The 12,968-nt window shown below is 50.5% G+C and overlaps 1 protein-coding gene and 1 long non-coding RNA gene across 3 annotated transcripts; one reads left to right on the forward strand and one right to left on the reverse strand.

Moving 5' to 3' along the window:
* Positions 1 to 1,469: 1,469 nt before the first annotated feature.
* LOC138225152 (uncharacterized) lies at positions 1,470 to 8,400 on the reverse strand. Its single transcript, XR_011183732.1, has 3 exons — positions 8,160 to 8,400; positions 4,157 to 4,950; positions 1,470 to 4,066 (listed from the first exon to the last, which is right to left on the reverse strand). It is a non-coding gene; the product is annotated as an uncharacterized lncRNA (long non-coding RNA).
* Positions 8,401 to 8,514: 114 nt separating this feature from the next.
* LOC102692385 (serine/threonine-protein kinase SBK1) lies at positions 8,515 to 12,736 on the forward strand. Of its 2 annotated transcripts, none has more exons than XM_006625403.3 (3): positions 8,515 to 8,677; positions 10,015 to 10,217; positions 11,496 to 12,736. In XM_006625403.3, exons 1-3 carry the CDS (start codon positions 8,515 to 8,517, stop codon positions 12,180 to 12,182), a joined length of 1,053 nt encoding a protein of 350 aa, XP_006625466.3. In that variant the 3' UTR covers positions 12,183 to 12,736. The 2 variants fall into 2 exon arrangements, with proteins under 2 accessions (XP_006625466.3, XP_069040461.1); XM_069184360.1 differs by having other exon boundaries at positions 8,595 to 8,681.
* Positions 12,737 to 12,968: the final 232 nt, after the last annotated feature.

A 12,968-nucleotide genomic window follows, 5' to 3' on the forward strand; every position in this document is an offset into this window, starting at 1 on the left:
GTTTTTAACACTCTCTTCTTCCACAGCCGGGGATATTCCGCCAGTCGTCTTTCTTGCATCAAGCGGGGCCTTTAGATGCCCCATTCAAAATGCATCAAACGCATTGGAAACTTCATTATTAGCAAACGCTCAGATCAGTTAAGACAACTGGCTTGCAACGCCTAATTTAGGAAACCTACTTCAGATTCTGAATGAGATTGGGTGTGCTCTACCGACGGTCACATCTATCTGGCATCGCAAGCACAGCAGTAACACGACAGCTCCGACTGGCGATTCCGCATGCGTGTGGGAGCTGCTTCGAACTTCAGTGTGCCAGTAAAAACATCTCATTTATACGAGATAGTGTTGCGGTTATACAATATTGCGTTTAAACGGGAAACTTATTGCGTTTAAACGCAATAGTTAATATATGAACAATGCTGCCCACTATATTAATACATGGCATTATAGGCAGTATGCAATAGTATTGTAACGCTTACGGCCGACAAGCACTGTGTGTAAGAGCCGGCCGGTGCAGGGGCCGACCAGATGCGGCAAGGGCGCCCGCCAGAGCCCCCGTTGCGTTACAGTATTGTCCCGTGCAAAGTAGCATTGACTGTAACAGCAGAATAATATCGTAACACTCCTCGTTTTTGGAAAACAAAATCATGAAAGGAGCTTGTGCTGTGTTTTGTATACTGTACATGACGTACAACACCGTCTAAGTAGGCATATCCAGGCTAAATGCGTATTGTTTTCGCCGTTTCAGTGACAAGCAGAAATGACACGACTTTCCACCTGTAATACGCGATAACATCTCGTATAAACGAGATGATGTTCTCATCTAATCGCCATACTATCTCGTAGAAACGAGATATTTGTTTCCGTGACGCTAATAAGCTTCCATAAATGTTAACATTTTAACGTTGCATCTATGAATGCATAGTATTTATATATACTGTGACAGTTGATGCTCTGTACAGTATCTCTTCTGCAGTTGCGGATTTTATTAGATTTTGACTGCACCGGCTATGTTACTGTTGCGAACATAATCATTTTGGTTTAGTAAGAAAGTTTGATTAGTTCATGTTATATTAATTGCTGTGTATTGCAGAGATCGTGCAAATTATATTTCTCCGCATTACTGTTTCATAAGACATACATTTAAAATAACGAAGTGTTGATCAATTCTACTTGTTGTAGCCTATCCTTAGCATATGATGGTGCCAAAACTTCAGATACTTCAGAAAAGTATGTACAGTGTGACCAGTTACGAGCAGCTGGAAAGAATCATAGACCTTTCCGTGTATTTTAATGGAAATAAGTGGTCTTTTGATTAGTTACGCCGACTTTTGGAATAATTTTGGAACCAATTATGCTGGTGTAGCGAGGGATGAGCATGTTGAGATTGCTGTACAGGTTTGGAGTTAAGGGCTGTAAAAAGCAATATATCGGTAATCTCTCTCACTTCATTACAGATGCTGCTGTGAAGAAAAGCCCAGTAAAATCGGTAAGTTTAGACATGCGTGTCTTCTCATTTCACATGGTTACAGTATGTTACTAAGTGGATACCAGGGTTAAGGGTTGTAACCAAAATCAGGTTTGACAAAACTCTTCATCTCTTTAGCTCTAATGATTTTGCTATCCAGAACACCAGCCCCAGTAACTGGAAACAGAACACACTGCTCAGTATATTCGGCTATGGAGCTGATGGCCGTGACACTGGGGTGCCCAGCCCTGGTCCTGGAGGGCTGGGGTGTCTGTGGGTTTTCATTACAGCTTTTGCTTAAGGAACAAAACCAGCTGGGAACTGGCTTCTCTGGACCGATTTAATAGAGTCTCCCAGCTCTTCAAATGTGCTGCTGTGAAGAGACCTGGATCAGAATTCAGGACCAGAATTGGACACTTCTGCAACAGACACCCTGACTGACTTTCCAGGAGCAGGACTGGACAGCCTTGCTGCAGACACACTGACCGACCCTTCAGGACCTGGACTGGACAGCCGTGCTGCAGATACCCTGACCGACCCTTCAGGACCTGGACTGAACAGCCGTGCTGCAGACACACTGACCGACCCTCCAGGACCTGGACTGGACAGCCGTGCTGCAGATACCCTGACCGACCCTGCAGGACCAGGACTGGACAGCCGTGCTGCAGATACCCTGACCGACCCTGCAGGACCAGGACTGGACAGCCCTGCTGCAGACACCCTGACCGACCTTCCAGGACCTGGACTGGACAGCCCTGCTGCAGACACCCTGACCGACCACACAAGATCTGGCCTGGACAGCCTTGCCACAGACACCCTGACTGAGCTCTAGGACCAGGACTGGACACCCCTGACATAATGCAAAACCATTAATGGCTCGCAGATCCTTGCCGTGGCACAAACACATCCATCATACTCCCATGCTGGCTCTCCATCGCCAGTGTGTAACCCCACTCCGAGGAATCTGTTCTCTCCCCTGGGAGGGAAGGGAAGGTCATGTTCTGTTCACCACCACTCCAATAAATAATGTGCAAAAATGCATCTGATGAATAGTGTTGGACTGCCTGGGCTCCACACTCCTTCAGTCAGGATGGGATTTCAGAGTGAGCCCCTCCTGTCCCTCGGGGATCAGAAGCAGACCCGGTGACCCTCTCTGCCTGATGCCCATGTGTTTTGCAGGTGTCCCCATTCACATGCTGAAATCCAAGAGAGAGCATGTTTGCTGTGGCACCTGATGAAGGGGGTCAGTGACGAGCCTGACCCCGGGGTAAAGTGACAGACAGGGCACCTCCTGGGGCTCCCTCTAGTGGCCGTGCTTCAGCATTACAGAGAAAAGGCAATTATAGTTGATAACTGAGGTCAATGTAACTGAACAGCATTATAAACCACATGGCCCCTTGGACATCTAAACACTGACTGCTTGGACAGCTGCTGCTGCAATTAAAGCAAAAGATATGGATCTAGATACAATACACGTCAGGGTAGATATTAATTTTTCACTTTCAGAAACATTTTATTTTCATGCGTAACTGCAACCACATCCAACCTTAATCAGAATCTGTTTATTCCTTGTATGAAAATTGATCTAGTGAGTTGGACATACTCTTGTCCACCGCCTGAACCTGTGTTTTCAGCGCCATCTGGAACAGCAGCAGAAAAGCAGAGGCTTTAGGGTTTAGAGCTGAGGAGAGTCCTGCTCAGTCTGAGCAGCATTTCAATCTTCAGAAAAAGTTGGAGGGCCTCTGAGTCATTTGCCCAGGTTTTAAGACCTTATTACAAATGAGAAGAGGCCATTTGGAAATTCCAGCTTGTTTGGCAATTATTAGCTAATTGATCCAAGGATCTCATCCAGCTGTGTTGTGGGGTCTGGAACAAGCACCCCAGCCATGTGGTTGAAGGAGGTGCTCAGGTCTCCTTCAAGAAACTGAAGGATGAGATCCAAGCGTCAGGATAGGATGCGTTTCTTTACACAAAGCATTGTGGGATTGTGGAATAAGCCCCACACCTATGTTGGTGGTGCTCATAGCCTGGCTTCTCTCGAGAAACAGCTGGATGAGATCCTGGGATCAATCAGCTCCTAACCGCCTTCCAGGAATGGAGCCTGAAACCCCCGGTGGGATCAGTATAAGACAAGATGAGGGTGGGATCAAAACCCTGGACTGGCAGTGTGGAGGAGACTGTCACAGGCTGAGCACAGCACAGCAGCTGAGGAGTTTAAACGATGTAGTGCCTGTTATTTCAGAAACGAAAAAGAGGTCAGAATTCCTGAGATCAAAAACCGGTTCACTGTGTGAATTATAACATGGAAGAAGCAAGTACCTTCCACCTCCGGGGACGGTCACCAGTGATTTTGTTAGTGGTCCTTCCGCTGGCGTCTGCTGGCAGCACCACGGCTCTCAGTCCAAGGCTTGGTCCTTTTGGGGGACCCCTTGTGCTCTGAGCAGCCTTTCCCCCAGAGCCTGCGGTGGTGCTGTGCTCGCCTGCTCATTGGCTACCTCCCACCTGCTGGGGAGGCGTCAGGCGTTGGAGAGAGAGGAGCTGAGCTGTCGATCACCTGGGCTTGCCCCTCACGGAGACACTGTACTCATGTCTCCTACCCTGGGGAAAGAAGGGTGAGATCCTGAGCAAGACTGGGACAATCGAAAAACTCAGGCCCTAACCCCATTGCCTTCCCCCCACCCCACGTACGGGCACAAGATCTGGGTGTTGCTGTTCTCATTATTGACTGCAGGTGCTGTTTTCCGCGCAGGAGAGAGAAGCTGGGAAGGAGGAGGACTCGGAGGAGAGAGTGGTGTACTCCAGCCTGGACCTCGGAGCTCACAGGAAGAAGCAGGCAGGGAATTCTGGGAGCCCAGAGGAGACATGCCTCTATGCAGCCATTAAAGTCAAAGGACAGAGCGATCCCGCGGAAGCGGATTGCCTTCGGAACACTAGTGCACCCTGAGCCTCCAGCCTTGTCCGGGGGCTGACGGAGGAGCCCTGGTTTTCCAGGGAGGGCTCCCCCAGCTGTCAGCACAAACTCAAAACTCAAACTGCAGAAAAATCTATTGCAGCCACGTCCTCAGGGGGATGGCTGTGTGATCTGTCCCTTTTAAAACACGGAGCGAAGCTGGGATTGTGAGCGCTGTCGTACTTCTCCAGGTCCTCCCAGGGTTTGAGGAGAACACAAGGACAGTTACAGACGAAAGACATCCGGGTATGGGCTTCAACAACATGGCCGAATGACTTGTGCCATACCCCCACAACCCTGTGTTTAAGGGAATGCACTTCCTCGTAGGTTCCACTTGCGCTTCGCTGTTCGCACTCGGAAGACCTGGCTGGAGACTCCTGGTCACAGGGAGTGCATGGTGAGGGGGCGCTAGGGCATTCCTTCATTCCCCTGCTCTGTGCTCTTATCAAGAGTGCCCCAGACCGCCCTGGCCACACGAACTGGGTGAGAGGGCATCCGTTATCTCAAACCCGAAGGAGGGAGATTCGTTGCTCTAGAAACATAAAAATATGCCGTTATTCACGAGCCACATTCTTGCAAGGGAATGATTGTCTGATAAAAAAGGTTTGTTTCAAGGTCTTGCATTTTTAAAAATTTCATTGAGCTGGCTGCTGTGCAATAAGGGTGTTAGACATCGTCAATGTGCTGATGGCATTTTACATCATGTTAAAAGCAGCTGCTCCAGTGTGTGATCCTGAATACCCCTGCTGTGTATTGAGCTGTAATAATGCGCACAAGAGCTGATGCATGTGTTTTGGGGGGTGGGGGGTGGGTGCAGAAAATGAAATCAGCATCTTGGGAGCAGCTGCCCCAAATTTGAGCACATTCAGTGATCCAGTGCACTGCAATACACATACTGTCCTGCTGAATTTGTGGCCAGTTGTTTAACGCTATTGATGCATTCCCAGCGTAGAGGTCCATAAGCACGTCTCTGTGTGCTGAAGAGCAGCCAGCCGTGCGTGAGCTCATGGGTGCCACCTGGCTTTGCAAGTAGAGACTGGCCCCAGTGGTTCCCTTCACTTTGTGCAACCAAGTGGATCTTGCCAAATTACAAAACAGATTTTTTGCATAAGATTTTTTTCCAACTAAAAGAAAAAAAAATGTTATGAGACACTTTAGTAGTGAACTTGCTCTCGAGACTTAAATCCTGAATATTATCTCTGCACGTATGAGGAGAGTCTTGTTGCTGCAGGTGCTCTCGCTCTGGGTTCGGCCCATCTGGAGAGCAAGAGAAGCACCAGCGTTCGTTTGCCTTGCTGTCAGAGCACAGACTGCTCCGAGTGTGTCAACGGAGGCCACACTTCACATGGGGCTCGATGTGCGAAAGAGCTTTAAACTCACAGCATGCCGGCATACTTCTGCAAAGCCTGTATGTCAGGACCTGTGTCTGAGTGCGATCCAGCGTGTGAGAAACTCTGTACGTGGTCGTTTTACCGAAGACCACAGGGCCGCCTGTCCTGAGTGGGAGTGAGCGTGTGTGTTTGTGTCTGTGTTTCCATGTGTGCGGCGATCTGTTGTGGTAGAATGTGTCAGGGTTTAATCTTCCCTGGGCAGTTAAGGTGCCTCTTCCATATAAAGCAATCTCTGTGCCCTTTGCTCAGGCACTGTCTAATCAGCTGTCGAGCAAAGTGTAGCTCCAGAGCCTTCAGGCACAGGGGCAAGCGGGCGCGGCGCAGTCTGCAACAGACCCAGTCCAGGGCACACGGGACAGGCAGGTAAGCACACGGGGAAGAGGGGGAGCTGGGATGCACCTGTTTGTTAGTCTGCATTTAGGGACAGGGGCGTGTGCAAACGAGACCTCTAGGAAATCCGGTCTTTAAAACTGCGCAATGCGTTTGCCTTTTAAAATTACGTGTCTGTCTGTATTTACCAAATCTATAAATATAGCCTTAATGGGGGATTTTTAATTTTGGAGGACACCGTATGCTTTCTTGGGCTTCCACATGCATATTGAAACTATTTGACGATAAAATACTAGATGTTGACGCTGGCAGTGTTGATGTGACGCTGCACAAATTTATAGACGGTGCCAAGAGGGGTGAAACTCTAGAGAATATTTCTTGTAGAACTGCGATGAATGAGCAAACGTCTCTGCAGATTTGCAAAGAGTAGCTTTTCAAATCAATACAAATAAAGTAAACCTTCACACTGGACAGATACAGGTTTGATGGATGTGTTTTTTTTTTTACAAACACACTATCCTACACGTAAGTAGCTGCATCTGCATGCGCAGGCTGCAAGGGAACGAGTTCAGGTTTATTCCAGCTGAAAAGAGAAGAAAAGAAACACAACGTTTCGGCTGTGGAGCTTCTTCGGGTGTCATGGTCATTGTTTCAGCACAGAATAACCCTTTACTTGTTCCTCTGTAATATTTCACTGTTGGACTTGCAGACTATTTGCCCGCGAGGAATAAGGACTAGTGTAAAGAATACATGTAAAAGCTAATACATAATTTGAGGTGAATTAAAAGGCCAGATAAAAGGTCCTCAGAAATAAGACATTCAAACACATTTAAACTTCTCATATATATGTATAAACACACACCTCAGTCACAAGCTGCTCTGTATGAAGTAGCAGAGCTGAAACTGCAATGTACTTATTCATCATAACTGCTCCAGTGCTTACAAATTCAGCCAAAAGCAATGACATATCTTCTTTTTTATAGAGAAGTACCAAATCTGCATATTTGCTTGACTCAAACATAAAAGGTTACTCTAATTTATGGAGTAAGAGATTTTTTACATCTGTAGAAAATGGTTACCATTTCAACATTTAAATTGATCGAAATTATCAATAGGATTAAAAAGCAAAAAAAAAGAACATACAGTAATATATCAAAATAAAGTCAAATTCATTAATGAAATTCGTGATTGTCATTTCAAATGGATGCCTGGTCATGGCTAGGACGTCATCAAACTGTATGTGCTCAGGGTAGAATGTGAGAGTTAGAGGGGTTTTTTCAATGCAAATTAACGAGGATGCCATTTCATTTCTATTGCTTCCTGTGTGTTTCACCTTACTGTAAAACGCTAAGGAGCAGCGCTTACTGCTACTCTGAACCTTTATAGTAAAGCAGCCTGTATTCCCTCCGCTTCTACAGCAAAGCCAGACTGAAGTACAGGCGAAGGAAACACCGTCCCACCCGTTTCAGCCTGATTCTCTGGAACGTCCCTCCTCGAATCATAAACTTTGCCGCACCAGACCAATTTATGTCTTCGGTAAGTACATTTCTCGGAGACGTGTTCTCAACCAGGCACGATCCGCATTATTATAAAGCGAAGAAACAGGAAACCGTGGCGTTTTCAAAACTCAATCCCATCCCAGAATGAGTCCTCCGATATGTCAGCGTGGGTTTACACGATTGCCCTTGCCCTGGGTTAGAACTGCGAAGAGGAAAGCTGAAGCCGTGCAGTGCCGGGCGGCGCACAGGCTCAGCCCCCGACTCCAGCCCTTCTGATATTCTGCCTGGCTGATATGTTATACACCCCTGCCCTGAGACATGACCCACGAGCATTTCATCATCTGATGTCGGGTTACATCTAAATAAAACGGTCTAAGACTCGTGTACAGCTCTATTTAGCACGTCAACAATTAAACGGGACTTCTTTGGGGGTTTCCGACGTCGGCGAAACTGTTTTTGTTTTCTTTTACAAACTCCGCGCGCGTCTTGAATAACGGGCGTGGCTCAGTACCGGTGCTTACTCTGGGTGAAAGACAGCAGGACGCAGGAGAGTGGAGAATGATCAGTGATGCTTCATCTGTTTTCTGAAGGGGACCAAAGGCGGCATCGGGGTTCCTCTGCTAGGCGGCGTTTTGGAAAGTTACTTTTCTTGCTAGATGCATTCGGTTCGTCCTTTGATAAATTCTTGTCGGGAATCGGACTTGACAATTTCCCCGGGTTTGTGCTTATATCGGCTTGATTTGATTCGCCCGGAGGTGCTGTGAAAGTTGCCCGGTGTCGGGTCCCCTCAAGGCGGAGCAGCGCTGCCCGTCCAGCGGCCCCTGAGACAACAGCAGGCTGCTTCGCTGCTCTTGGGCGGCTCGGCGGGGGCTGGCGATGGGCGAGCCGGAGACGGCGAACGGCGACCTCATCGAGGAGCTGATGGAGCTGACGGCGCAGAGCCTGAGCACCCTGGAGATCGCCGAGCACTTCAACATCATCAAAGAGATCGGCCGGGGCAAGTACGGCCGGGTGCTGCTGGTGACCCACCGCTGCCGAGGTAGGTGCGTAGCGGAATCTGGAGTCACTCCCAGATCGGCACCAAAGCTGGCGCGAACGCTTCCTGACTGACGCAGGTTAGATTAAAACACTGAAAGAAAACCTTTCTCCGTCGAGAACGCGGACTTTCATTGTCCACACGAGTGATGCACGGTACGTCCTGCACCTTACACACGCTTCTTCACCCGTAGCGCACGCAGGAAAAACAGAGAAACAGCTTTCAGCCGGGACTCCCGAGTTGGCATTCAAGAGGCGCTGTTGTTAATTAAACTGGACCGCGAACACCAACCTCCTGCAAGGAGGTCACCTGCTCACGTAACGATTGCGGCGTTTAAACTGTCTGGGCTCATTCGTGCATGACTATGGGTGTCTGAGGCCGAAGCTCCAGGTCCGTCTCTGCCGTGGGCGGCCCCGGGAGAACCGCTAGAGTTCTTTAGTGTCCGTTAGTGTCCGGACAGACTGCCGAGCGGGCCGGGGTGGCGGTGTTCTTATTAACAGGCGTGGAGGGCAGGAAGAGAGTAAGGAGACCTGCTTCGAGCTGAAGTGCGGTCTCACTGGCTGTTAAGCTGTGCTTTTAAATCGGCTCGACGACACTGTACCCAGAAAGAGTTCTGAAAGTACCGTTCACTCGTCGCTATTTTTACTGGTTCCTTAGTTGAAGGTGTTCAGGGACACTGAGACATTGAAAGGAAACATAAATATGAAAAAGCCCAACAGCAGGACAGTTCTCACTGCTTCAGGAGTCCATCCAGAAGACCTGGAGCTGGTGCTCAAATCTACAGTAACACTGAGGTCTTGGAAATGAGAGGAGGCCATTCGGCTCAGCTAACTAGTTCAGTAGTTAGACGCTTACCGCTCCAAAGAGCCCATCCGCCAGTTACTTGCAAGAAACCAGGGTAACAGCGGGCATCAACCGCGTGACTGGGCAGCCTGTTTCACACTCCCACCACTCTTTGGGTAAAGAACCGCCTCCTGTTCTCAATTTTTAGCGCACTGACCTGTAGTTTCCCCTGGGGTCCTCTGGTTCGTGCTTCGCTGTCAGGTCAGCTCTGAAGAAGTCCGCCTCGTCAGAGTCTTCAAGGATCTTGAGCACGCTGGACCGGGTCCCCTCTTAGTCTCCGCGGCTCAAGACTAAAGACATTCAGGTCTCTCATCCCGTAGGACAGTATTAGGCTCTTCTCTGGGCTGATTCCGGAGCAGCTATATCTTTTCTTGCATCTGTACACAAGCCCGGGTGTGGTCTTGCTGGTGCAGTGCCCAGCAGCAGCAGCAGCGGTCAGGGTGGCCCGGTGTCGCCCGGGCTCACGTGTGACTCACTTTCTCCCCCCCGCCCCGCAGGCACCCCCATGGCCCTCAAGGTGATGCCCAAGGCCTCCACTAAGCTGCAGGGCTTCCTGCGGGAGTACTGCATCTCCCTGCACCTGGCGCACCACCCCTGCATCGTGGGGCTCTTCGGCATCGCCTTCCAGTCCCAGGAGCACTACGGCTTCGCCCAGGAGCTCGTCATCGGGCAGGACCTCTTCGCCGTCATCCGGCCTCGGGTGAGAGACCGCCGGCACGTCCGCGGCTGCTTCCCTACCACGCCTCAACACAACTGAATAAACTCCTCTGTGCTGTGGAGCGAGATCTCAGAGCCAGGCTGGACCGGTCTTGTCTGTCTCCTAGCAGCGTTGCCAGTATGAGAGACTGAGTCCCCCCCCCCCGACACCCCGACACTCACAAGCTTACAGCCTGAGCAGCTCCCCTGTTTCCATCTGTTAACGAAGGGGGTGGAGGACAGCTAGTATCACCAACGCTGTCCTGGACAAGAGAACTGCAGCTGGAGACTGCCGGAGTTCCTATACACACAAAATACAAAATACACATACATACTGTATCTTTAAGATCTTATATCTATCTATCTTATATCTTATATAAGATACACAGTACATCTATAGGTCAGAAGGTGGGTTTTATGAAGCGTGATAGTAATTTAAAGGCAGTTTGTTCCCAGTGGAGTTTGTTAGAGAAGTTTGGGAGGAAGGTTAGAGCCTGATCATGCTCGCTCTGCTATGCATATACTGTAGGTCTCGCACCATGAATTCTTAGTCTTTTGGAATATTAAGGAAATCAAGCTCAGTCCTTTTTTCAATTCACAATTAAGACAGTTATAATTTGAGAGCCTTTAAATCCGTATGCTTGCTTGGCGACTTTTTACTTATCACTCAACACGGACACCAAACCTTAACTGTTAGATCTTATTACGGTAAGAACCATGAGCTCATTTTAATTCAGGCACTGACCAAAATCATTCAGGAAATCTCAGAATGGAATTTGAAGGATGTACTGTACTTGACTGTACTGAGATGGTGTGGGGGACTATTTTCTCAGGTCTTCCAAAGTACAGGAGATCTGCCACGTATCTCATCCCTCTGTCAGAATTATTCAGATCATGGCAAAGTGGTGAGAAAAACTTTCACGAGGAATGACAAACGAGATTAAAGCGTCATGAAGGGATTATGGAGCGAAACTGTGGCTTAACCTGCTTGGCTGAGGGCCAGAGGACAAGGAGACCAGGACCCCCCTGCAGGGTGACCGAGGGGCAGCTGCAGAGGGGGAGAGGGGGTGGAGGTGGGATGCGAGAGAGAGAGATGGGGCTCTCGTAGGTGCTGTATCTATAGCGTTCGGGAGAGGAATGGATTGTCAGGAGCGATTGCTGTGGCTGAATTAACTTGGTCGTTGTCATCCCTCCGGAGCTTTCGTTATAAACTCCATTCAAACCAAACCTGTAAAGGCCTCTCGCGTGAGTTTTCCCCCTCCGCTCGATGTCGCCCGGACAGGTGGGCATCCCCGAGCCGGCGGCCAAGCGCTGCGCCCAGCAGATCGCCAGCGCCCTGGAGTTCATCCACGGCCGCGGCCTGGTGCACCGCGACGTCAAGCCCGAGAACATCCTGCTGCTGGACCGGCACTGCCGCCGCGTCAAGCTGGCCGACTTCGGGCTGGCCCAGCGGCGGGGGGCCATGATCCGGCTCATCTCCGGCACGCTGCCCTACATGGCGCCCGAGCTGTGCGCGGTGCAGGCCGAGGGCGCCCCCCCGCTCCTCGTGGAGCCCACCCTGGACACCTGGGCCTTCGGCGTGGTCCTCTTCTGCATCCTGACGGGCTACTTCCCCTGGGAGCGCTGCACCCCCACCGACGACTTCTACCAGGAGTTTGCCGAGTGGCGCCAGGCGGGCGAGGGGGAGGGGGCACCGGAGGACGTCCCGTCGCAGTGGCAGAGGTTCAGCCCCCCGGCGCTGGCCATGTTCCGCGGGCTGCTGGCGCTGGACCCCGAGGAGAGGAGCCCGGCGGGCGAGGTGCAGGCCTACCTGGAGGAGGACTGGGTGAGGCTGCCCGGCGCGGGCCAGCGCATACAGCCGCCGCCGCCGCCGCCGGAGCAGGAGGGGGAGGGCAAGGGGCAGCCCGGCACGCGGGCCTCGGTCGGCGTGTGCCGCAGCGGCAGCCAGGCGGAGCGCGGGCTGGAGTGAGCGCGGCCCGGCCCGGCCCGGCCCAGCCCGATCGGGAGCACAGCCACGGGGAACACCCCTGCAGCGCGGGCGGCCGCGTCCGAGCGACGCGCGCGTGCCTTAACGACACCGGAGCCGGACTGCGGCGGGACTCTAACTCCACCCCCAGCCCCCCCAGAGGCTTCAACTGGGGGTTTTCAGAATCCCTGCAGGAAAAACCTCGGGACCGAGGAGAACGTCGGGAGGCACGGCGTGAGCAGGGTTCTCCTTAGGAAGTGCCGGGACTTTGAACTGAAGCATTTCCTGTAGATATCGGGGATCGCTCTTCCGAGTGGCTTTGCCTCCATATTAGATTGTGACGAGTGTGTGTGGCTGATCGTATAGCGCTACTCTTTCGGGGAAGTTATAACTGTTTGATACATTTGCATACACTCCCACAAAACAGGCTTGACGCTTTTCCCAGATTGACATCAAGTGTGTTTATAAATATTTCTGCTATGAAATACAGATTGACATAAAGTGTGTATACTGTATATATATTTCTACTATAAAATACAGCCTACTGTCTGTTTAAATGTAGTCGATGTGTGTATTTTACTTGTTGATATTTTACTTGTCCTCAAAATAGACAAGAATGACATTTCTATGGCTTCAGCAAAGCCTCTCAAATAATTATAGAAAGAGTTTGGGCAGCTCAGTGAGCAATAACCTGCCTCAGTTACTACCTTTTACACTCTAAAACGTACCCCGAGTGAATGCGTCCCAATTCACTTACGGCCACTTGAAACGACTGGGTCGAACACAGCT

Source organism: Lepisosteus oculatus, chromosome 2 (assembly GCF_040954835.1).
Source record: "Lepisosteus oculatus isolate fLepOcu1 chromosome 2, fLepOcu1.hap2, whole genome shotgun sequence".
Lineage (NCBI taxonomy): Eukaryota > Metazoa > Chordata > Actinopteri > Semionotiformes > Lepisosteidae > Lepisosteus > Lepisosteus oculatus.

Coding starts and splice junctions, on each gene's coding strand:
- LOC102692385 (XM_006625403.3), top strand. CDS start 8,515: ATGGGCGAGCCGGAGACGGCGAACGGCGACCTCATCGAGGAGCTGATG. Junction 8,678..10,014: donor GGTGACCCACCGCTGCCGAG/GTAGGTGCGTAG, acceptor CCCGCCCCGCAG/GCACCCCCATGGCCCTCAAG. Junction 10,218..11,495: donor TCGCCGTCATCCGGCCTCGG/GTGAGAGACCGC, acceptor TCGCCCGGACAG/GTGGGCATCCCCGAGCCGGC.